The sequence below is a fragment of the Rosa chinensis genome, chromosome 3 (genome assembly GCF_002994745.2).
Source record: "Rosa chinensis cultivar Old Blush chromosome 3, RchiOBHm-V2, whole genome shotgun sequence".
Classification (NCBI taxonomy): Eukaryota; Viridiplantae; Streptophyta; class Magnoliopsida; order Rosales; family Rosaceae; genus Rosa; species Rosa chinensis.
The window spans coordinates 5,005,418-5,028,667 of NC_037090.1; the positions used below are offsets into that span (position 1 = coordinate 5,005,418).

Sequence of the window (23,250 nt, forward strand, 5' to 3'; positions counted from 1 at the left end):
GCCACGTTCTTGCTCTTCTCGATCAATTGGGTTCTTGCTTTCTGTTAATTTCAAATTAGTGATACCATCCCAAGTTGGGCCAGGCCCAAATCCCGAGCCAACCGACTCCTCCAAAGTCCAAACCCAAAAAGGAGATCCCCGTAAATTCACCAAAACATTTCAAAAACCACACGGGGCACTAATATAATAATCCACATCCCAGAGTATTTTCAAATCCAATCCCCTGCGCTCAACCCCCACACTACCAAACACCCCCACCAACCTCACACCATCCATCTCCCTCCCTTCCTCCACGTGTACGGCGATCCTCCCCCAAAAATTACAAACCCTGCAGTCTCCCTCCTAAGACCCTCATCTTCTACATTGCTCAAGGCTCTGTGAAATTTCATTGGCCCACCCTCTCTCCTTTATATTCAAGTTTCGCGGCAACGCCTCCTCTCTCTCTAAAACTCTCTCTTTCCACCCCTTTCTCGCTCTAGAAATCCACTTTTCTCTCTCTCTCTACAACTATTTCGGTATTTCCATCTGTGCCCCCTCTGATGGTTCAATTCGGGTTTGCATAAACCCTACCGGCGAGTGAGTACCTCCGATCTGTCGTTTTTAGGGTTTAGGTGGCCGGGATTGGTCGAATTGAGTTGAGTTTTCGGTGCTGATTGCTGTGGAGGGTTTGTGTTTTGCTTGAATTGGTTTTTTTGGTGAAGTGGCTGTGGAAATTAGGTGTCGGCGGCCGGGTTTGGTGGCTTGGAGTGGTTGAAGGGAGAGTGGGGTTTTGAAATTTGGGGTGAGATCTTGAAATGTGGTCTGGTTTTTGGGGGAATTAGGCGGTTTTAGGAGGAATTTGAATTTGGTGTGTGAGGTTTTATTTTTGAATTTCATGGTATGCGTTTTTGAATTTGAGAGTAGAATAAACTTGTGTGGGTGCTGTGGAAATTGGTTTTGGTTTTGTGGAATAGGGAGGAGCAGAAGGAAGGGGCTTTGGTGGGTGTAGTCATTGATCAGTGTTTGAGGTTTATAGATCTTGTTGGGTTTTTAATTTGGGTGGATGAATGCGGTTTTGTATGTTCTGGGTTGTTGTTGTGAGGATTACTTTATCGTTTTGGCTTTAGTTGGTGCTAGGGCTTAGTGTTGTAGTTGGTTTGATTTCAGTCCTGGAAATTCTGGTAGTAAAGTTTGCGGTTTTATTGTGTTTCAGATAGGTGAAGAGTTTCAATGGCACCCACCAGGAAAGCTAAAACCGTGAAACGGTATTCAAATTTGAGTGAGGCCTCTCCTGGTGGCAAAAATAAGCAAGGGGTAAGTCTTATATTGGTTTTCCATTTTAGTATTTGTGAATCGGTATTATGTGAATTGCTTGATGTTTTGTTCCACTTTCAATGTATAGAAGAGAAAGTTTACCGATCAATTAGGACCGCAGTGGAGCAAGGGAGAGCTTCAGCGATTCTATGAAGCCTACCGGAAATATGGGCAAAATTGGAAGAAGGTAGGCCATTATATGCTGTCCTGATTCAGTTGGCTTTGTCATTTCATGGTTTATAATCTGTTTGTTTTAGCCTCTAGATAAAGTAGTGCAAGTTTTTGAATATTGAGTTCTGTGGATTTCTAGGTGGCTGCTGTAGTGCGCAACAGAAATATTGAGATGGTGGAGGCTCTTTACAATATGAACCGAGTATGTGTCCATTATGCTACCTTAACCCTATTGAACATTGACTATAAGGTGATCTTATAGCATCTCTGACTTATAGCCATCATTAATTCATTTGATGTCAGGCATACTTGTCATTGCCAGAGGGCACGGCTTCTGTTGTTGGCCTTATAGCGATGATGACAGACCACTATAATGTTATGGTGAGATTGGATTACAATTTCATGTCATCCCTTGAACTTTTATTATTTTTGGCTTCTATCCAGAATTAATTTTGAGCTATGTACTTGGAGATGGTGTTCTAGTATCTAAACCTGTGTCCCTTTTTAGTATTTGCTTGTATGTGTTTCTGCACTTGTTTTGGAGAGGAGTCATGTATTAAGTCAATTGTTTCAGATTACATATTAAATCTATGTCAAGTGTGTGTATATGCGCACATGTGTGTGACGGACTGAATCTGTGTCTCTATTTGCTTGTATGTCTGATATAAATGTTTTTGAGGTAACATGAGTTAACATGTGATACTACTGTAGAGAGAAACTTGGCAAAACAAAAATTGCATGATAGATGTATAGTGCTATTTTAGCATGAATTCAAATATTTGTATTCACCAGGGATCTCTTTGTAACTTGATACCATGTCTATCGATTGACAGGAAGGCAGTGAAAGTGAACGGGAGAGCAATGATGCTATAAGATATTCCCGGAGACCCCAGAAACGTAAGCTTGGTAAAGATAGCGTCTCAAAAGACGTGTTCCAGTCCCATTCAATGGCTTCAGTAGATGGATGCCTATCATACTTAAAACGGAGAAGACTTGATGGTATGATATTCTACATGAAGACATCACAGTCATTGTTTTCTATGACATACTGATGTTTCTGTTTAGTTTTATTTCTGATATAATGCAATGTCCATAAATCAAAAGGAGCATCATGTATAGAGTGAGTGCAAAAAGATGTGTCCCCATTTCACACTGAACATGTTATTGCTGTTCAACTGATATTCAAATGATTTTTGGAAAAGGATTATTTCTTTTTCACTGTGGCTTCTATGATCGTACTCGTATCGATTTAGAGTAGCATAGAAATGTTCAGTTATGCTTGACCATCAGTGCTTACAAGTATTACAATTGATAATAATTGGGACCTGAATGTCTTTTTTGATTGTGGATATTCAGCTGGATACTATTTTCTGCCTGTGCTATACATATTAAAAGTGGTTATTATCTGAAGTCTGAGTTCTGCTTGTCTGATTTCAAATTTCGATTAGGTAATCAGCCTCGTGCAGTTGGGAAGAGGACACCTCGCTTCCCAGTTCAATATTCATCTAAGAAAGATGATGGAGAAAATTATGCTTCTCCAATTAGAAGGGGTCGGAAATCAGAGGCAGATAATGATTATGATGTTGCCCAGGTTGCAGCATTATTGACTGAGGCTTCTCACAGAGGAGGCTCTCCTCAACTTTCTCAAACACCATACAGAAGATCTTCTGGTCAGAGCTCGCAAAGAATGGTACATAACTATGCCTTCACTTCTTGTGTCACTACCCTTTTCACTTTATCTTGCAAAAATGAACCAATTTTTTTTATTGTACTGTAGCATCCACCATCAGGGAAAGCTCAAGCCAACCTTCGTGATGCTTCAATGGACGAAGACTGTTTGGAAGGTAGTATAGGAAGTAGAGGGGCTGAAACTGGAGATTATGCCAGAGACAGTAGTTCCTTGATGGACATGGAAGGTGTAGGTACTGTAGAAATTAATAGGAAGGGGAAGAAAGTTTATGGGAAGAAGGAGAAAGTTCAAGACATTCGAAACCATCAATTTGATGATGGTGGTGAAGCATGTAGTGGCACTGAAGGAGGACTAAATGTCAGTGCCAAGGGAAAAGTTGATATTGAAGTTTCAGATGCAAAAGGAGATTGGTTTTCCTCACAAGTTCAAAGGAATGAAAGCAAGAAACTATATTTTGGAGGTAATGTTGGTACTGCACATAAGTGTATTGTTCCTGTCCTACATTTAGGACAGAGGGAGATTACCATATGATTGTTCCTTTATTCTTGTCTCTTGGTAAATTGAAAGTTGAAATAATTGGAGTGATGTTATTTTTTTGGAGTCTTTTCTTGTTAAGGAATTTTTCCATGATATTCTTTTCTTCTTTGTTGAAGACTATTGAACAACGATAAGGTAGCAATATGTTTTATCTTTCATCTCTCTTTTATTTTTTTAAGTCAAGAACTACCTTTCAGCTTCTGTAGCTATGGGTAAACAACCTCCTATGTGAATTCTGGTTTTGCTCTGTATGCCTTTTTACAATATTTTACAATATATTGATATTGCAACTGCCCTTCATGTAGATGATAGCGCAGAACTGGATGCTCTGCAAACTTTGGCTGATTTGTCACTGATGATGCCAGCATCCACAATGGAATCTGGTAAGTATTTTGTGGTTCTATTCTATCATATGGGTTTATTTGCAATGCAGTTGAAATCTCTCTCTCTCTCTCTCTCTCTCTCTCTCTATATATATATATATATATATATAGAATGAAATGGAACAAAGGGGCAGCTTTTTGAATTTCACCGTACTGAACACACATTCACATTTATTTTCACAATAACTTCTGAGAGGTGAAATCTTTTTTTAGGAAATTGAATTAGATGAATTGATTATGATTACATAAAAATATAGTCAGCCTGTAAGTTACAATTGCTTTTCAGGGTTCAATGCTTTTATATAAGTTCAATGCGTGCTAATTTACACTTTTATCATGTGTGGTCAAATCATCACATCTCTTCTTTTTGTTGGATGCAGGATCCTCTTTGCAGTTGAAGGATGAAAGAACAACTTCTGAAATGGAAGAAAAATCTAATATACCTGAATCCACATCTACCAGCCAATTTAGAAACAAAAATAAACTCCCTGGGGGGAAACATAGAGAACCCATTGCAGATTCTCGAACTGAGGGTACTAATGCCAAAAAGTCCAAATTTGCAAGGGACTCGACACCCATTGATATCAATGTTGTCTCCGAATCAGAACAGCTCCAGCCTACCAATAAATTACTGAAAAGGAGGCGGAAACCCTCAGTGTCAAAGGTAAACATAGAAATGAAGGTTGACTCTCTCTCTCTCTCTCTCTCTCTCTCTCTCTCTCTCTCTCTCTCTTTCTCATTTAATCTGAGTTTAATGTTTGGGTTGATTGCTGATAAACAATTTTTTTTTGTTTAAGTTGCAGATATTAAATGCCGAAGCAAACGTTGATTCTACTATAAATGAGCCTTCAAATTCCGAGGTATATAGATCATTCTACGTATGTTTATATCTCATTGAATATTGTTAATGATTTATACATCATCTTATACGTTGATGACAAGGAGGTGGTCTTTTTGAAGATTAGTCTATTACTATATATTAAGAGAACAGACTTTGTCTCCCAAATTTTGCCATTTAATCCCATACCCTTTTCACATTTGAATGAATTAAATAAAGTAAGGACATTACAGTAATTTTATAATAATTTAAATTTTTAATTATCTTTTTTTTCTTTCACTTCCTCCTCTTTTCCCTCTCACTTTATCTCTCCTCACTCCTCACATTCCCATGTTCAGAAGAAAAGAAATTTCAACTTCCACCCCCTATTCTCTCTCCTTAGGTGTGTCCGGAAAAGAAAAAAAAAAAAAAAAAAACTTCTGGCACTCTGTGGAGATTATCTACTTTAGATGATTTAAATTGATATCGCACCTCCATTCTGTTGCTTTCAAGTATTGTGGCTATGTTGCTGTGTAGGAAGATGGACCAAAATATGGCACTGATAAAACAGTATGGAATTTCTTGAAAGAGTAACATATAAGGATATGGACATTAATATATCATATTAAGTTGCTAGTAAGTTGGTCGAATGTCGTCAAGCTCCTTCAATTAAGTTGTTCACTTCTATTATGTTTCATACAGTCACTTTGGATGGTCCAAAGTTGGTAAGTTGTTAATATGCATATAACCTTAATCATCAATTACTAGGATTCTACTGTGGTTTCAGAGCGTGGTTGTTTAATAGAAAACATGAATTTTATACATTCTGAAGATAATAAACCAGTGGAAATTATTAATATTTTACTTCATTTTCCTTGTGATAAATTGTAGGCTTTTGGTCAAGAAGAGACTAAACCAGTGGTTAAAGGGAAACGTACTGGTCAAATCTCCACTCCTTCAAAACAATGGAAATCGGTCAAACCAGTGGACGGCTCTTTGAATAGTGATTTTGGGCAAACAGTGAGTGATTTAATGCCAGTAACGGCAGAGGGTCCCACTCCAAACCAAGTTCATTCCCCAACTAAACAAAGAAGTAGACGTAAACGGTATCTACCCAGAGCAGCTGTGCCCAAGTCATCTGAGAACATATTAAAAACTCAACTTCATAAACACTCCAACTCAGTGCAGGACAGAGTTCTCTATCTAAAGGTAAATACATGCATTTTTCATTATATTCATATGAATAGTTTTCAGCTATATTAAGTTTAGAACCAATATATTGTTCTCTCAATAAACACAGGAGAAGATGTCTTGTTGCTTGTCATCACATTTGGTACGTAGATGGTGTACGTTTGAGTGGTTTTATAGTGCGATTGATTACCCTTGGTTTGCCAAAAGAGAGTTTGAGGAGTACTTAAATCATGTTGGACTTGGACACATTCCGAGGCTAACTCGCGTTGAATGGGGTGTGATTAGAAGGTACTTTGTTGAGTCCCTGTTCTATCTACTATTCACAGTTAGAAATTGGTACCGAGAAACATGTAATATAATATCTCTTTTCTTTTTTTTGGAATTCTTGTTAATACAGCTCCCTGGGAAAACCTCGGAGGTTTTCTGAGCATTTCCTATGTGAAGAAAGAGAGAAACTTAAACAATATCGGGAATCTGTGAGAAAACATTATGCTGAACTCCGCAGTGGTGTTAGGGAGGGACTCCCAACAGATTTGGCAAGACCTTTATCAGTTGGACAACGTGTCATCGCTCTTCATCCGAAAACAAGAGAAGTTCACGATGGAAGTGTGCTCACCGTTGATCATGATAAGTGCAGGGTTCAGTTTGATCGTCCAGAGATAGGAGTAGAATTCGTCATGGTATTGGGCTTTTTTTAACCTGTCTTCGTTTCATTTTCTTTTCCATTTTATATTCATATTATCTGAGCAATCTGTATTTTTTTTTTATTTTTTTTTTTATTTTTTATTTTTTTTTTTACTTTTTTGGGAAAATTTCACAAATGGTCACTCAACTATGACTCATTCGACACTTTGGTCACTGAAGTTTCAAATATATCACTTTGGTCACTCAACTATTACATTGTCAATTACTTAAGTCACTTTGTTAATTTTTTTTCCTTGAAAAAAAATATAAAAAATACTCTTTGGGTGACTTAAGTGATTGACAATGTAATAGTTGAGTGACCAAAGTGATATATTTGAAACTTCAGTGACCAAAGTGTCGAATGAGTCATAGTTGAGTGACCATTTGTGGAATTCTCCCTTATTTTTTTGTATTCTCTCCAGTATTTGTGACACTCACACACATACATATCAGATTTTTAGCGTCTTTTGTGTCTATAATAGTTACCAGTAATGGCCCGTCTCCAACCAAAAAAAAAAAACGTAGACAGTTTCCCCTTAACTCTTATATCTAATGATTCATTTGTGTTCATCTCCCTTTTTCTTCCTTGTTTTTCCCTTTCTTATTCTTTCTTTTTTTTATTAATAGATCTGTGTGGTGATGCTATCTCATTGTAATGCAAATAACAAGTGAAATATAGTACAGACATGATAGATAGGGATTTGTTATCTATGGATCATGAATGTTAGAATGTAAAAGTTAGACACTGATTCTGGAATTTAGAGTAACAAATAGAAAGGTGAACCCTGGTTAGAGGTTCCACTGTTGGGCTCCATGAAGAGGGTTTTGAGGAGGTTCATAGGTATTAAAGAAAAAAAAGTAGAAAGGCAAACTTAAATTATACTGTTTAGCTCAGGTTGCTCTTCTTTGTTCTGCTGATTGATGGATTTATTTTTTCTGAACTGTTTTCGTTTCCTACTTTCACTCTAGCAAAACTCAGCTACACCTACATCACAATAATCTCTCTTACTTGAGATATGACCTGACCAAATTTCACTGCAGGATGTGGATTGTATGCCTTCAAACCCATTGGATAACATGCCAGAAGCACTTAAGAGACAGAATATTGCTTTTGACAAATTCCCTCTCACATTACCCCATCTGAATGGGAATTTAAATTTTGAAAGACCTGTGATGAATGCTTCAAGTGGGCATTTGGAGAAAGAACCCAGCCCCATGAATACTTCCTTACAGCAGGGAAAGGTCAGATCTCATGCTAAGCAAAAAGTTTGAATGTTTTTTTTCAATAGACATGCAATTAAGAGAAGTACTACCTATGTGCATTTTGATTTTTAATTGGCATGTTCCCTTCATGGATTAGGGGGGAAGAAAAAAAAAGAATATATATGAGGAAAATTATATTGAAACAAGTTTCCTTTCTTGCATAGTTGGTGCGTCTCACTGTTTAAAAATGGGTGGATCATGTATAGTTCTCAAGGGTTCTGTCTCGGGGATCCTGGTGACATAGATTATTCACAGAACTTTAGATGCTAATTTCAAACATTTAATAAACTCAAGTTTCTTTTAAATTTGCACAGGGGGATACAAACCATATAATTTCACAACCAAAAGCAGCATCTGTTGATATTGCTGGTGCACAGACAGCGAGTAGTCAACCTGGTGTGGTGGCACACAATCAAGCAAGGGAAGCTGATATACGAGCTCTTTCAGACCTGAATCGCGCTCTTGATAAAAAGGTTATTATCCTTGTATCCCTGCAGTTGATTATAAATGTGCAAAATTTTAATATTAAAATTTTGTGTTGTATTAGATTTGGGTTGGCAATGGTGCTAAACCATGCACTTTGCTTGTAACTTTAGTTGGTTAACCTGTCTTTTTGTTATATACTTTTTTTTTCATTTGGTTAAGAACACATCAGCCTTCCACCCCTAACCATGGGTAATGCAAGTCTAATGAAACTGTTGGTTTAAAACCTCTCTCACATATATAAGTTTGTGGCATCAGTGTTTTGGACTTTTATACCACTCACCTGCTGGACACCAGAGATCTAGGTCTGTTGGTGGTTTTGCATAAACTGATGAACCCACTGGAAAAAAAAAATTCAGCATTTGGAATCAGCCACTGCCTTATCCTTTGTCACCTAGATCTACTCTTGTTATGTCTTACTCAATCACTTTCCGCATCAAGCCTCTTTGATAATCTTGTTAATATACTCCTTCAATTGCATTAGTAATGATGCTCGAAAAGGGTTTGTTTTTGGATTTTAGAAAGCATTGTTGATGGAGCTTAGCACAATTAATAACATCCTGGAAAACCAGAACAGTGGAGAATGCTCTTTAAAAGATTGCGATAAGAAGCATTACGCCACAGTACTTGTACAGCTAAAGGAAGCCAGTGGCCAGGCATGTGGCTTCCGTGAATTTATATCAAGCTTTTGGTGTAGCATTTTTTTTTTTTGGTGTACTGTACTCTGGTATGACTTTGTATTGGTCTTAAAATGATTGATTTCATATGCAGGTTTCTTCTGCTTTGCTTAGTTTGAGGCAACGTAATACCTACCCTGGAAATACCTTGCCTCCTTCGATGAAACACCCAACAAACTCCACTGTCTATGGCGGTCTTCCTAGTTCTTTTGATATATCTATTTCTCAAGAGTCAGGATCCAGCGTTGCTGACATTGTCGAAGTTTCAAGATTGAAAGCACATACATTGGTAAATGCTGCTGTTCAGGTATGGGGGTCTCTCAGTATGAAATTGGATGTCAAAATTTTTGGTTTGTGTATCCACTTTTGTGGACCATACTCTTTTTTCAGCTGGTCCTCTACTATTTTGTGTATCAATGGCTGTAATTAGTTAGATCTCTTTTCTTCCATTTTCTTTGGTGTGAGAATAAATATAGTTTCAACATAATAATGCATCAAATCATTACAGGCAATGTCATCAAGGAAGGAAGGGGAAGAAGCTTATGTAAGGGTAAGAAGGGCTCTAGATTCCATCGATATTCAGAATATGACATCAGACTCTAGGTCAGCAGTGAGCAGGACTCAAGAGCAGGTCAATGGTAATTTGGGCCATCGCAATCAGTTGATTTCTGGTGCATCAGAGCCCAACCTTAGTAATGATGCATCTGGTCCCAAGTTACATACCGAGACGGATAAAAATGAATCACAGATGCTTTCGGAGGTTATTACTGCTTGTGTCATGGCTGTGCACATGATACAGGTAACTTGAGAAATTATAGTCTCTCTTTGGCCTTATCTACTCAATATATCACTTTTCATCATGAAACTCAACTAACTGAAAAATCTAGTCTCACAACCTGGTTTTAAATTCCAAAGGTAAAGTTTCTATCTTTCGCTATGCTGAAATTGTCACTTGTCATTTGCAGACATGTACTGAACGACAATATCCTCCGGCTGTTGTGGCTCAAGTATTAGATTATGCAGTCACAAGCTTGCATCCTCGTTGTCCCCAAAATGTTGGAATGTACAGAGAAATTCAAATGTGCATGGGCAGAATCAAGACCCAGATATTAGCACTCGTGCCAACTTGAGTATTAGACTCTCATCGATTCCTTGGAGTCATTCTGATTCCCTAAGTTATTACCAGCTGCCAAAAGCAACTCGAGAATTGCTTGGTTATTCCCAAGAAACCTGTGAATTAGAAGCACCTTCCTGTATATACATATGACTATAGAATATCGGTCTTACATCTCGGTTTTCAACTTTTTTTTTCCTTTTTCTTCTCTAACTTGTATGCGATATGCCCTGGGCAAAAATAAAAAGGTGATGATATCAACAGATGCGAGCAATCATCCCGCCATTGATAACTGTAATTCAGTTATGTTGAAATCTATTATTTCCTTTTGAATATAAATTTGTGGTTTTCTCATCTTGGTGTTTGGTTGTCACTCAATTTGTCACTCGGTTATATGAGCCTTCAGAAGCTCATATTGTGTTTTGTCTTGTGCTTCAAATTTTGTCTTATTATTGGGAAATTTTGCATTTTTAAATGTGTTTTTATGAGACCATTTCTAGTTTTCTACCTATGGTTGTTCGTAGGCAAAAGTCATTCATTATTAAAACGTAAAAATATATATACATCTACCGATAATAGCATCTTTCCCAAGTCCCAACGAGTTGTCGTCTGCAAAATCATTTCTACCCTCGAATGGTTCGTCGCCAAATGTCATTTATTATAATACACAGGTCCGTCCTCAACTATAACTATCTTCTGCTCATAAGTCATAACGCAATAGGAGGAAAGTTGAGTTTTCAGTTTGTGTGAAACACTTTTACAACTAAAATTTCTTTTTTTTTTTTAATACTACAACTTTTTTGAAAAGTGGCAATTGCAGTGACTATCGAAGAATATAAGACATTAGTTTAGAAGCACAACACTGGTTTCATCTCTTTTTTCTTTAGGGTAACTTCAACTTTGCCCAGAAAGAAAAAGGCCATTCAAACTAGATATTAACACCCAAGTTGATAATTATAGGTTTAAACCAATGAAAGGGAAAAAAATTGAATCTCACAATTACAGATTCTTCTCTCTTTTTTTCTCCTTGAAATTCCTATCCTAAAGTGGGGCTCAGAAACATAGGCCTCATAACTTTTGAGGGATTAAAGGAACCCATTTGGCATGTGTAACACATAAAAAGTGTCCAGAGGACAAAAAAATGGCCTCCAAATTCACCGCCGCAGAGCAGACTCAAGCTAAACCTAGCAAGAACCTGAACACATCACTCAATGAAATGATGCCCTCTACACGCTTGCTTCCGGCCTCCACGATCACAAGTCTCCTCACACCTGAAAGCATTTCAAGCACAAAGGAGTTTGAAAAAATTGCGTCTAATAGGCTAATCAAAAGATAGGGGTCTTAAAATAGCAAAAGCCGATGAGACCTGGATTCGCCAACCGCTCCATCACTTTATGCAGAGGATCAGATCGCAAACACATCTGACATCTCTGACCACTGAAGAAGCCATAAGGAGAATTTGCATTTTGCCCAAGTTGCAAGGTCTACAAAATGCAGACAAGCACATTGAGTTCTCAGAGAAGTGAAATGCAGACACCTTCAATACTGTGCCTAAAGTTTATTATCACCAAGCACTTATATTCTCAAAGTTTGTGCAAGTGTGTGCACAGTTCTAATGATGCAAAAGTTTACCAACTTTTTGCAGCAATTAATGTTGTCTTTGGAATTGGTATTTAGACTCTTGTAAACTCTCACTTATATAGCATCTCCCTAGTCCCTGGCAGTAGGTTGTGATATGTTTATGTTTAAACTAGAATTCCATCCTGAAATTCCATCATTTACAGTACCACATAAACCTAATTTGGTCATGCACTTTCAAGTATACTACTTTTTTATCTTACAGAAAAGGCTGATCACCACAATCCCACATTTTAAAGCCTCATCAGTCGTTTATATTTAGCAATTACCTGATGGATAGTCAATTGATCAAGGCGAATCTGTGCATAAGCTTTGTCTCTTGCCAAAGCAGTAATATCACTGTGGAGGATAATATATATGGCACATCCCACAATTAGTCAAGGAACAAAGTAACTACATGTACATAAGACTTGGTCAAGATAGTAAATGAAAACATCAAATCACCTTCGTGAATAAACATCCAGCAATGAATCATTGTCATCCACTATGGGTATTGAACTAACTTCAGCTGCAAAAGGAATATGCAATAGTATTAGCCAAGTAGAACCAAGACTGGTTGTAGATAAAAACATGTGTCTAATTCTAGAATCGAAGTGTAATAAAAACCGTAATAAAGATGCACATTTCATAAAATTCCATCTACCTAATAGCATAAAGTATCACAACCTCAACAGGATGTGATTTCCCTAATTTCCAGTAGCACATTCCAAAACAGAACCTAATAACATAACAGGCTAATGACAAGGACTGGCTGCCAGATGAGGAGGGAGGAGGGACGGGAAGAACAGAAACTACTTTAGTAGCCATGAAAGATTTAGAATAACAATTCAAGATAACAAATCTGCGATAAGATAGAAGACATATAGAGAGAAAAAAAACCTTGTACCAACAAAGACAGGGCATCAGCAAGAGATGAATTTGGTCTCAACATAGCCAGCAGCCTTCCATTTGACTCCCCAATATTTGGAACCCATGTACCTATACGGAATTCTGAAATAGGATGTTGGAGTATTGGCAAGGAGGTAGAAGAATGTCTGAAATGCCTGCATATGCCTGAAAATTATATCACAGGTTAGTAATTAATATTCATGTATCCTTGACTAAAGTAATGGAGAAAAGCTTACATTTTAATATTCCCGAAAGGGAGGCAAGATGCAATAGCTGTGGAAATGAACCATCCTCTGAGGAAGTATGAAGAATTGGAACTGTGGCCACCTTGTTTTGCAGAATTCTGACAGCAACTTCTTTGAGAGAATCATAAGGCCCGGCCTAGATGCAAAGCACTACATATATGAGTTTTGAAACAAAGATCTCCAGGTTTCACAATTCAGCACCAATCAGAAAAGACAATGCAGATTCTAACTACCCTCCAGGGCCTTAATACATATGTGTTGCACATATCAAAATCTGAGACTTTTCAAAAGAAGTATTTGCTCCACATATGAATCCAGACAAAATAAAGTACAACATTTCCAGTTTTTTCAAAAGATAGACAGCATATAGCAATAAGTTTTTCTTTTTTCGATGGCATAAATAAAAAAATGATTCAATTGCAGGGGATAGCAGTATATTTTAAAATATGACCTCGAGAAGCACTTACAGAGATCAAATGTGGCGGATAGCATCTCCCATTTCCATCAAGTTGTCTGTTCAAATTTAATTTTCCCTCTTTCCATGCTGCTATAGTATGAGTCTCCAGCTCTTCCCCCGTCAAATTTGGCCCATGATTCCCAAGCTATAGGTGCACAAATTATAAACATTTTTCACGGTAAGGAGACTTGAGAAGAGTGGTTTATGTGGTAAAGGAAATGTGTAACTGAGAAAAGGTAAGGTACATGGAAAGGTGGCATTAGTTTTCTGACTCTTCTTTAACTTTTAGTTTTCATATAATTTGACTCTAGCAAGATTTGGGAAAGGAGAGAATAGATCCCTTGTTAGGTTAGTCGTTGGTGGTGCCAGGCAGATGATAGATGAATTTATGAAGGTTCAATAAAGAAAATTTCACAACAAAGCAATTGTCATTTGGGTTTGCAACAGAGAAAGTGGCATATCCTCAACTTCAAACATAGTTGAGGCTCAGAAGCATCTTAGTTACTCTGGAGACCAACCCACGATGCCCGTTTCATATATGATTACATATACATGTATTTACAATTTTTCTTGAATTCATCTAATACTGGCACAAGTATAAATTTGCAATTAAAAAGGAATGGCAGAAATTTAATTAAAACACACCTCTCTCAATATTAAGATGAAATCCAATGCGCTAAGAACTCCTACAAATTGTCCCTTTTCAAAATCCCAGAGAGGAGCCACAGGTACTCCCTGAAGATAAATGAAATTAGAAACCAAAAACTATAGTACAAGCCACAATCCTTTAAACAGCACAGAAATCCAAGAAAATTTTGTGTAAAGAAGAAGACAATTAAATTAGGACAGCTGGGGACTTGGAGTTCTGTCCTGTCTTTTGTGGTTTTGTGTGGGAGCACTGTAAGTTGTGCATAAGACATTCACCTGTTCGTGTAGGATATGGAATGCTTCTTTCACTGGTAAATTGACATCCAAGGCAATGACCTGCAGTTAAGACAAGTGAAATAAAAATGATAATTACTTTATTAAAGTGGTCAAATCGTAATACAGGACCACAAACAGAGCCTAAAGAAGGGTAAAGCTTTCAAACCTTGCCTGACTCAGGAAGCAACTCGTAAGCAGTATGTGTGGATAGAAATACTGATATACGCTGCCGAGAGACCTCCAATTCAGCCGCTGAGATCCTTGGAGCTACTTCCTGCAAGATACCAACTAACAAGCATGACCCACTCTGTTTGCAAAACAATAGTGAAGAAAGTACAAAGATAAATATCAACAATAGCATCAGAAGTTCTCTGTAACTACCTATCAGTCTTTTATCCTATCAAAGCATTTTATCTGTCTTGTAAGAGGTTAATATTTTGGACCCTTCAATACTGTGAGATCTAAGTATTGTGATGATGCTTCTAAAATCTTAAATCACCATTTTGGCATTCTATCCTTGTCCAAAGGTCCAATCAGACACTGAACTTAACTCATACTACCTCTTGCATAGTGTACCGTTTCTCAAGAAAGTTGAACTATAATAACTTTCTATAGAACAAACAGAGGTAACTACTCTACTTTTAAAAAAAATAAAAATATAAGGATCTATAAAAAATGAAGTCATTTAATTAGATGCGGCCTTCTCTTCATGGTTGTTCCTTAATTATTTGGTGAAATTGGAGAGCCTATCACATATCCGAGTTTTATCAAGATAGTCAACATTGCCAATCTGTCTACAATAATCCATTTCTATGAACTAAAGAATATCATTATGAGAGACTTCCATCAGAGAATAGGGCACATAACCTATTAATCTATTTGGAAGGATTCATGTCCTATTTACACATCTTTGACAAAATTCTATAAAGTAATCTTTCTATTTGTGCGTGTGTGGATGAGTGATGGTGATGGAAACATCCACTATAGTGGTGACAGCATTGGTTACCCAATAGAAAAGGAAGTAAGAAACAGGACAGTTCATAGGTCCTTGACGTACACGCAAACACAAACTTACCATACGCGTAAAGACTTCATTATCTACATCCATATTGGATCTGCCAGAAGTCTCGGGACTGAAACTAGTAGGAACTGTATCTGGCTCCCCAGTTAGAAAGACGGTATTCACTATTCCACAATTCCCAGTGACAAAAGGCAGTTGCTCGTTATGTCGCCATTCTCCGTCCACCAAGAACTTGTACTGAAACAAACAACAGATCCCAATATCAGCACAAGACTTCTTCATAAAATATCAGGTGCTAGTAAAGAGACAGTGTCTTATTCCACTTCAGCGAATTTAAAGACCAGATCATGAGCACACAAATAAACAGTGTTGGAACATGAATCCGGCATCCTGTTTCGTAATGACATTCATAGCAAAGCCAATCATTACAGTACTAGTAGCCTAAGACAGTAAGAACAGTGTTTCTCCTAGTAATAACAGCTTCAATTAATTAGCATATACAAAACCTGGTGATATCCAGGCGTTAAGTTCCAAACAACTTGAAACGCAGTTGGGCACCCCTCCATTGGAGACATAGGTATATGTTCTAACCACCTGTAAGGTTCAGCAAATCCCATATCACATACTAAATTAATCATACATTCAACTCTGACATGAAAAGGGAAACAAAACAAGATGAACAAACAGTGAAATTTGAGTCAAAAACAAAACCATTGCAATCCCACACCTTGTAAAAGAGCCACTGAGGAACACCCTTCTTCCCCCATAAGGCCAGACGAACCGGGTCGGAATTAAAATGGGTCCTGGAAGTCCACTGCTCTGGTAGGCCGTACCGTGACCAGAACCAAACATTTCCCACCAATTTAGATAAACCTTACTACAATATTTTCACAGAAACAATCCACAAACTTGAAAACTCAAAACCCAACTCCACCAACCAATTACTGTTTATCACAATCCACTATCTCTTTTCAAATCCAACATCAAATCCCCAACCCCTGTTTTTTTTTGTTGGTATTGCTTAGTACAATAGGGGATCCTCCACAGCTGAGCAGAGGACCCTTTTAAAGTTTACACATGCAAGTCCCCTGAAAACCAAAACCCCAGACTTCAAATCCCAAAACCCCAAAAGCTTTTCACTTTAATTCACACACACTGTTATTATCCTCATGCACCATTCCACGAAATCTGAAAACTTTTCTCACTGATCAAACTCTCTGTTCCAAAAAGTCAACCAAACGCCTCTGATTTCTCCCCCAAATTCGATCTCTGATCCACCCCAAGACTCAAACTTTACCACCAAATCCAAACCAAGACTCAAACTTTGGTTCAGAACCCAACTATGGAAGTGGGTGAGGTGCAAAAGCTTGAGAAACAGAGAGACATGGATGAAGAACAAGAAGAAGAAAACCTAATTGTGAAGGAATGGGTAAGACTGTGAAAGAGGGTATGTATGTATTTATGGCCTTATGGGATTGGTTTGGATCTTCAAAAGTGTCCTCTAAGTGAAGAATCTTACGGGAAACCTCCAAACAGACCCCAAAAACAAAAGAAAGAAAAACAGAGAGGACAATTATTATGGTGGCAGTAGGTTAGTTTTTAATGATGGTGACACAAAAGAAGAAATTTTCTTTTCTTTGGTGGTGAAAAGGGGAAATTTCTTCCTATCAAAAAAAGGGAAATTTTTCCATTACACCCATTATTATTAAAGCAGCATTGCGTCCTTTTTCTCTCTTTTTTCACTCCAAAAGGACCAAACATTGGCTAATGCATCCTCCAAGTATCAAGTGTTTTGCAGAATGAACCTGTCTGAAAATTGAAAATTTTGTTTTCAAGTTAACAAGAATATGATTTTACCCTGCTGTTGGGTAAAGGTAACAATCAACTAATCACTGTAATCAAAATGAGGCTGTTTTTTTTTTTTGTTGAGTTGTCAACTCTTTTTTTTTTCTCTTATGATGAGGAAAGAAGACTAGACTAGTGGGAGAACCTTTTTTTTTTTTCTAGATAAGAAAAGTTCAAGTAAGAGGGAGGATTCCCTACAGTCCTACACTATCAGGGACAGGGCAAACTTACGACCTTGACCCAACAGGACTTACGAAACTGGTTAGTGTCTCAGCCTGGCCCATTGTTATGAAATTATGCAAGACATTTTCTAGATTACCCACCCACAAATGATAGTCAGCAGCTGGATTTGAACTTGGATGGGAGCTCCAACACGTAAGGACGACTGAACCAACCTTTGTTAGCCTAGAGAGAGAACTTTTATGTGCAATTGAAGGGAAAGAAACTGAAATTGAAGATTGTGGGGACATTACGTGACAACTTTATTTCTTCATCACGACTTTTCATTAAGAGAATTACGTAACGGATAGATTAAATATACTGAAAAACCGATTTCTCTCGAGATCTGTGCTCCACTTAACTTACATTGAATAAATAATGAGTAAAAGTAGGTCATGTTTGATCGCTTTTAGTATCAAAAGAATCCTGTAATTTTCATTAACGAAATAATATGGGTTATTGAGTTGTCATCAATCAACATCTTTGAATAGCTACTTATATGCTATTTAGCAGGTCAAATTTAATGCCAGAACTAGAAAAAAAAGTCAGAAACTGTGATCATTTACAATGAAATGTGATAATAAAATAAGGCTCTAATCTCGACGATGAAAAGGCGCTCAGCCATTTACAATCATGTCGCGTCATGCCTCTCCACTAACTTCAACGACTTGTACAAATATCAACTTCAATGACTTTCTATTTTCTAAATTTCAAAAAAAGAAAATACAGATAGTGAAAATAAAAACAGAATGCGCGATGATTTTAGTAGAACTTCATCAAAGTCTACACGAGAAATGAAAGAAACTCTAAAACAACTCATAAGCCTAAAAGTCTTCACCGCTTTCACACAACAAGATCGCGCCATTACACGTATCACAATTCACAACTTTTAAATAAGAAAAAATTACGTAACAAATTAGAGTCGGAATTACACTACAGTACCATGAACCAAAAGGAAAAAGACAAATTTTGAGAAGAAAAAAAAAACATGGAAACATGTGTCGTTCTATTTTCATGAATTCAATCAAGAGGAGTATGGACTGGTTTTTCAAATGAGATCTGACGGGTCGGGACCGTCCGTCGGGTATTGGGTTCAATCCTCCGATTTGACGACTGAGGTGATGTGTCTCTGGGGCCCACAGAATCACTGCCATCAGAGTTGGGTCCATTCCTGCCCGCCAATCATTTGCCAGTCATCCTCCGCCACCGTGGGAATCCCCCCTTTTTTTTTTCTTTCTTTTTTCTGTTGAACACTGTTTTCTCTGCTCACGCCATGTGAAATTACTTTCCAGTCCCCTTTGCCAGAGGCCCAAAGAAGAAAAGGATCTCTTTCCTTCCCGAGAATTTATCTGTGGAGTTTAGCCATACAAAGACTCATCCCAGAAACAAAAACTGTACTGGGATTTTGTGGCAGAAAAGCATTTATGTCAGCAATTATGTATAACTACAGCTTCTTTAGTTTCTTTTGTAACTTACCCAATTTACCCTTATTTGCTTATACAGTGGTGTTCACCTGGTCAGTTACTGACCAAAGAATTTATGCTCAATAACCCTTAGATTTACATCCAAGGTTTGAAAACAAAACACCTCAACTTAATAATAATTCTCTCTACCATTGGATTTACATGCAAGGGTGGTTGAGCATTATTTTCTTAGTCAATAACTGACCAAGTGAACATTTTCGTTTGCTTATAATCTCAAAGAAATTATTAAGTAGTCTAGAATTAACCACCACAGGTGGTTGAGTTAGTAAGAGCTTCTAGGTATGAAACCCCCACACCCGGGTTCGAATCCCGCCGACGCTTATTGGAGTTAAATTCCAATATATTCTTAGTGACCAGAGGGGAGGGAGTTTTCTAACAAGATCCCCCGAGCACGGATTAGTCTCTGATCCTATAGAGCCTTTGAGGACACCGTGTGATTGACAAATCAAAAAAGTCTTTGAGGACACCGTGTGATTGACAAATCAAAAAAGTAGTCCCACGTGTCTGTATTTTGAGATAAACTTAATTGGTCTATAAGACCTTATTTTGATTAGTATTGGTCTATTTTCCTCTCAATTATTTTTGACCCTTCTATTCACGTGTTGCTGACTCGCTGCTTAGTGATCTTGATCTTAAACCATATAATAATTACTCATAAACTAAAAACAGAAAATGATTGAGTTCATCCGCAACATGTTTCTTTGAGATCAAACTCTCTCAGCGCGCATGGTACCACCACCTGATCTCTCTTTAATTGGAGATATATATATATATATATATATCTCCAATTAAATTGGATACAATTATATATATAAAAAAATGTTGGAATTTACATGAGAATTTGATTCTTAAACATCAAAATTAAACAATACTGAGGCCAGGCTTTAGATGCCATGAATAGGTATTGATGCATATAGCTAGAAACAGTGCAATTAGAAATGGTAGCTGCTATCTGAAATTAAGGCTTTGATGTATATTTAAGAGATATCAAATGTTTTTATAGGAAGGACCTGATCATTATAGGAATGCTTGCATAGAAACAATATAGCCAGGAAGGAACTATTCCATCAATTAATTGTAGCGCGAGTATTTTTAAATACCGACTTAAAATCACAGTCTCCCTTTCATTTGCAAAACTTCAACTTCAATGTAAATGGCTTCACCCAAGGAAAATGGTCAAGCATGGTCCTCTTTCCCTTGAAATGCTGCTCCTCCTCTGCTTGCTAGCTATTTTCTTCTCAAGTTATTGATGCAACTCATATGGGCTACAGTCCTATTCGAAAAGGAGATCAATCTAAATGCAACCACACCAAATGTCTACATCCGCCTGCACAGAATTATTCAAGAGGTTGCGAGAGAGAACAAAGATGCTGCCGCACTCCTCCGGCAAGCCGGCCACCTTAGACACATCAAGACCGTGCAATATTGGCACCGTCTTAGAACATCATGCTGACTCTACGAGGCTAGCTATACCAAAATTACATCTGCAGCACATTCAACGAAAGGGATTGATTATTCAGGAAGAAATCATTGAGGATTGTCAAGATAAAGACCAACAGGCTTGCTTGGATAACATGACAGAGGTGGGTAGGTGTCAATTTGTGAGAGGCAAACGGTCTGGTCTCTTACAATCAAAGATGGATAACCACCACCATGATTTAGGGCTTTAGGCACAGGCATGACAGTTCAGGTTTATGTTCAATCAATTTGAACCTCTTCGTACATACTTTTCTCAATAGCTCAAGAAGAAAGTTGGGGTTATAAGTTCAGTAGTAGCTCAAGAAGTTGAAGAGCACTCAACCCTGCACTTCTTAAATGTTAATTTTTGACCCAACTATAGCACCTAATAATATATGAATGTACGGCTACCCTTAAGCCTTGATTAATGAAACTGAATTCAAGGGGGGACTTGGAGCCTAAATCTTTGATTACAATAAACATCTAAAGAATTTCCCGAAATAATATCAGGAGTCTCTACAAAATACATGTATTCTAACAAGCACCAATTAGCAAAGATACTAGCTACTCCAATTGTTTTGACATTACGGTGACATACATGAAATATAACTCGATTACAACGAAACATAATTACTAAAATCACAGATTTCCCACTATGTTGCTGTCGGAAAATAATTCCAACGACAACTTAGTTTCATTTTGACACTAAGAGGTTGAGACCATTTAATTGATCGTCGCCTCATTATTTATTTTCAAAAATATATATATATATATATATATATATATGAATGTATGTATTACGTGACTAATAAGAAAAGTTTTTTTTTTCTTTTTAAAAAAACTAATGGTTAATTTTAATTTTGAGAATCCGTAGTACTATTTCCATTCCTTACTGAAATATCCATAGATTATTATTTAAACAGTTTAGGGTTCTTATATATAGAGTCGCTCAACTCACACCAAAAATCGATCGAAGCACCGCTCCCGTCCCAGCCAAAATGAATCTCAAAGATCTAAATTTAAAAGAACCCATCAGCAACCAAACTGACGTCGCACTGATGCCAATGAAGCAACTTATTCAGACAGAATTCAAGGACAAGACCGCTATCTATCCACATCGTCCCGAGCTTAATAGCCTCCCTAAACCCTAGCAGTCATTCCCACACTACTAGAAATTTCCCCAATTGCACCTCTTCAATAGCCACCACACATCTATCAGTGCCAATACTGAATAGTATCACACTGATCTGAAAATTTGGTGGGTTTGTTTTTTTCTGTCATTGATCATCAGTGTGTAGTATAAACAGTATATAGAACATAGGACAATAGTGACTATGGGTGCCAAATCAGTGGCTGGAACATAGAACATATGGCCAGTTTCTCTCTTTTCTATAGTCCAAGTCCATCGACGCCCTCAACTCCCTCGCCTCCAATCTCGTCACTTCGGTTTTGGCCGATTCGTCCAGCCGAGATGGGCCACGTTTGAACTTCACAAACAGTGTTTGGGTCGACCATATTGTCATCAAGAATGTTACAAACAGGTGGAGTTGGATTTTACAAGGCTGCTCTAAATCAAGTCGATTTCAAAACCAATCCGGAACTAGTCAGAAAAAAAGTGAATTCATGGGTGGAGAAAGAGACCAATGGCCTCATATCCCTCAGATTCTTCCTCCCGGATCAGTCAACACTGCGACGATGATCATCTTTGCAAACGCCTTATACTCAAAGCAACGTGGAATGTTCGATACTTCAATGCATCGAAAACAATCAACAGTGAGTTTCACCTTCTGAATGGGGACTCAGTTAAGAGAATGCCTTTCATCACTAGCAGTCATTACCACTCCATCGGTTCCTTCGCCGGCTTCAAAGTCTTTTGATTTGATTTTAGAGAGGATGCCCTGAAGACTTCAAGGCCAACACGTATAAATAAGACCCCCGAAGTTTCTCCATGTTCTGGTTACTTCCGGATGCAAGAGATTGGCTGCCGGCTCTGGTTGAGAGAGCTGGGTCGGAGCCGGGGTTTCTAGATCACCATCTTAATGGTTGTTGCAGGCGTGTTAGGGTTGGGAAATTCTTGATCCCACAGTTTAAGATGTCTTCCGGGTTTGAAGCTTCGAGTGCTACGAAGAAATTAGGGCTGGGTTGTGATTTAATGGCCATAGTTCATGAGGCTGTAATAGAGGTCGATGAAAATGGCACAAAAGCTGCAGCTGCTACTTGTGCTCGTAGTTATTTTGGCGATGGTGAGGTCTCTAAGCCTGATGAGGAAGAAGACTTTGTGGCTGATCACACCTTCATGTTTCTCATAAGGGAAGACCTGACCGGAACGGTCATGTTCATGGGGCAGGTGCTCAATCCTCTTGCAGGCTGATTATTATTGTAAATTAATTTGGAGATAAGCTTCACTGTAGTTCCAATTTGTAAGCATGTTAATTAGGTTTTCGTAATGTTTTCTACTCATCTAGTTTGGGATATTTTATTTTCTAGTTTACTTTGTTCTCTCATGATGAAACTATCTCGTTGTGAACTCGCTGTTGCTTTCATACATGCCTTGAAAGAATGATTCACAATTGTTACCTACCACACATGATGGGATTACATGTTAGACCTCTGTCGGCGGTTAAGGAATCTGATTCCCATGCACTCAAAATAGTATCCAAAGTATATAGATATCTCATGATATATTTAGGTGGAGTGTCATCTCAAATGCAACATCTAAACCACTTACGATTCGAGCTTACATATGACGCACACATCAATAATCATCA

General features: G+C 37.7%; 3 protein-coding genes across 8 annotated transcripts; 2 read left to right on the forward strand and 1 right to left on the reverse strand.

Moving 5' to 3' along the window:
* The first annotated feature begins 366 nt into the window (after nt 1-366).
* Nucleotides 367-10,657, forward strand: LOC112192434 (protein ALWAYS EARLY 2). 6 transcript variants are annotated; one of them, XM_024332172.2, is made up of 20 exons: nt 367-576; nt 1,193-1,293; nt 1,382-1,480; nt 1,604-1,666; nt 1,768-1,845; nt 2,298-2,463; nt 2,913-3,154; nt 3,242-3,614; nt 3,997-4,074; nt 4,455-4,756; nt 4,872-4,934; nt 5,783-6,100; nt 6,192-6,370; nt 6,480-6,762; nt 7,808-8,008; nt 8,344-8,502; nt 9,034-9,168; nt 9,284-9,496; nt 9,698-9,988; nt 10,155-10,657. In XM_024332172.2, the coding sequence occupies exons 2-20, from the start codon at nt 1,210-1,212 to the stop codon at nt 10,317-10,319; spliced, it is 3,492 nt and encodes a 1,163-aa protein (XP_024187940.1). In that variant the 5' UTR covers nt 367-576; nt 1,193-1,209; the 3' UTR covers nt 10,320-10,657. The 6 variants fall into 6 exon arrangements, with proteins under 6 accessions (XP_024187940.1, XP_024187942.1, XP_024187943.1 ...); XM_024332174.2 differs by having other exon boundaries at nt 368-576; nt 4,878-4,934; XM_024332175.2 differs by having other exon boundaries at nt 368-576; nt 4,455-4,738.
* Nucleotides 10,658-11,210: 553 nt separating this feature from the next.
* On the reverse strand, nt 11,211-17,019 carry LOC112193569 (sucrose nonfermenting 4-like protein). The gene is made up of 13 exons (XM_024333759.2): nt 16,204-17,019; nt 15,983-16,070; nt 15,531-15,713; nt 14,622-14,729; nt 14,456-14,515; nt 14,177-14,266; nt 13,542-13,676; nt 13,066-13,210; nt 12,821-12,994; nt 12,386-12,449; nt 12,211-12,280; nt 11,670-11,787; nt 11,211-11,574 (listed from the first exon to the last, which is right to left on the reverse strand). The coding sequence occupies exons 1-13, from the start codon at nt 16,326-16,328 to the stop codon at nt 11,477-11,479; spliced, it is 1,458 nt and encodes a 485-aa protein (XP_024189527.1). The 5' UTR covers nt 16,329-17,019; the 3' UTR covers nt 11,211-11,476.
* A 5,411-nt stretch (nt 17,020-22,430) lies between these two features.
* Nucleotides 22,431-22,853, forward strand: LOC112193971 (serpin-ZXA). Its single transcript, XM_024334237.1, has one exon. The coding sequence runs from the start codon at nt 22,431-22,433 to the stop codon at nt 22,851-22,853; it is 423 nt and encodes a 140-aa protein (XP_024190005.1).
* Nucleotides 22,854-23,250: the final 397 nt, after the last annotated feature.

Bases quoted from the DNA above. Each gene is read 5' to 3' on its own strand.
- LOC112192434 (XM_024332172.2), top strand. From the start codon at position 1,210: ATGGCACCCACCAGGAAAGCTAAAACCGTGAAACGGTATTCAAATTTG. The intron at 4,757-4,871 runs GTTGACTCTCTC...TTTTTGTTTAAG, and splicing joins AGGTAAACATAGAAATGAAG to TTGCAGATATTAAATGCCGA. The intron at 6,101-6,191 runs GTAAATACATGC...CAATAAACACAG, and splicing joins ACAGAGTTCTCTATCTAAAG to GAGAAGATGTCTTGTTGCTT.
- LOC112193569 (XM_024333759.2), bottom strand. From the start codon at position 16,328: ATGTTTGGTTCTGGTCACGGTACGGCCTACCAGAGCAGTGGACTTCCA. The intron at 16,071-16,203 runs GTGTGGGATTGC...TGAACCTTACAG, and splicing joins CTCAGTGGCTCTTTTACAAG to GTGGTTAGAACATATACCTA. The intron at 14,267-14,455 runs GTGAATGTCTTA...ATTTATCTTCAG, and splicing joins TCCATATCCTACACGAACAG to GGAGTACCTGTGGCTCCTCT.
- LOC112193971 (XM_024334237.1), top strand. From the start codon at position 22,431: ATGTTCTGGTTACTTCCGGATGCAAGAGATTGGCTGCCGGCTCTGGTT.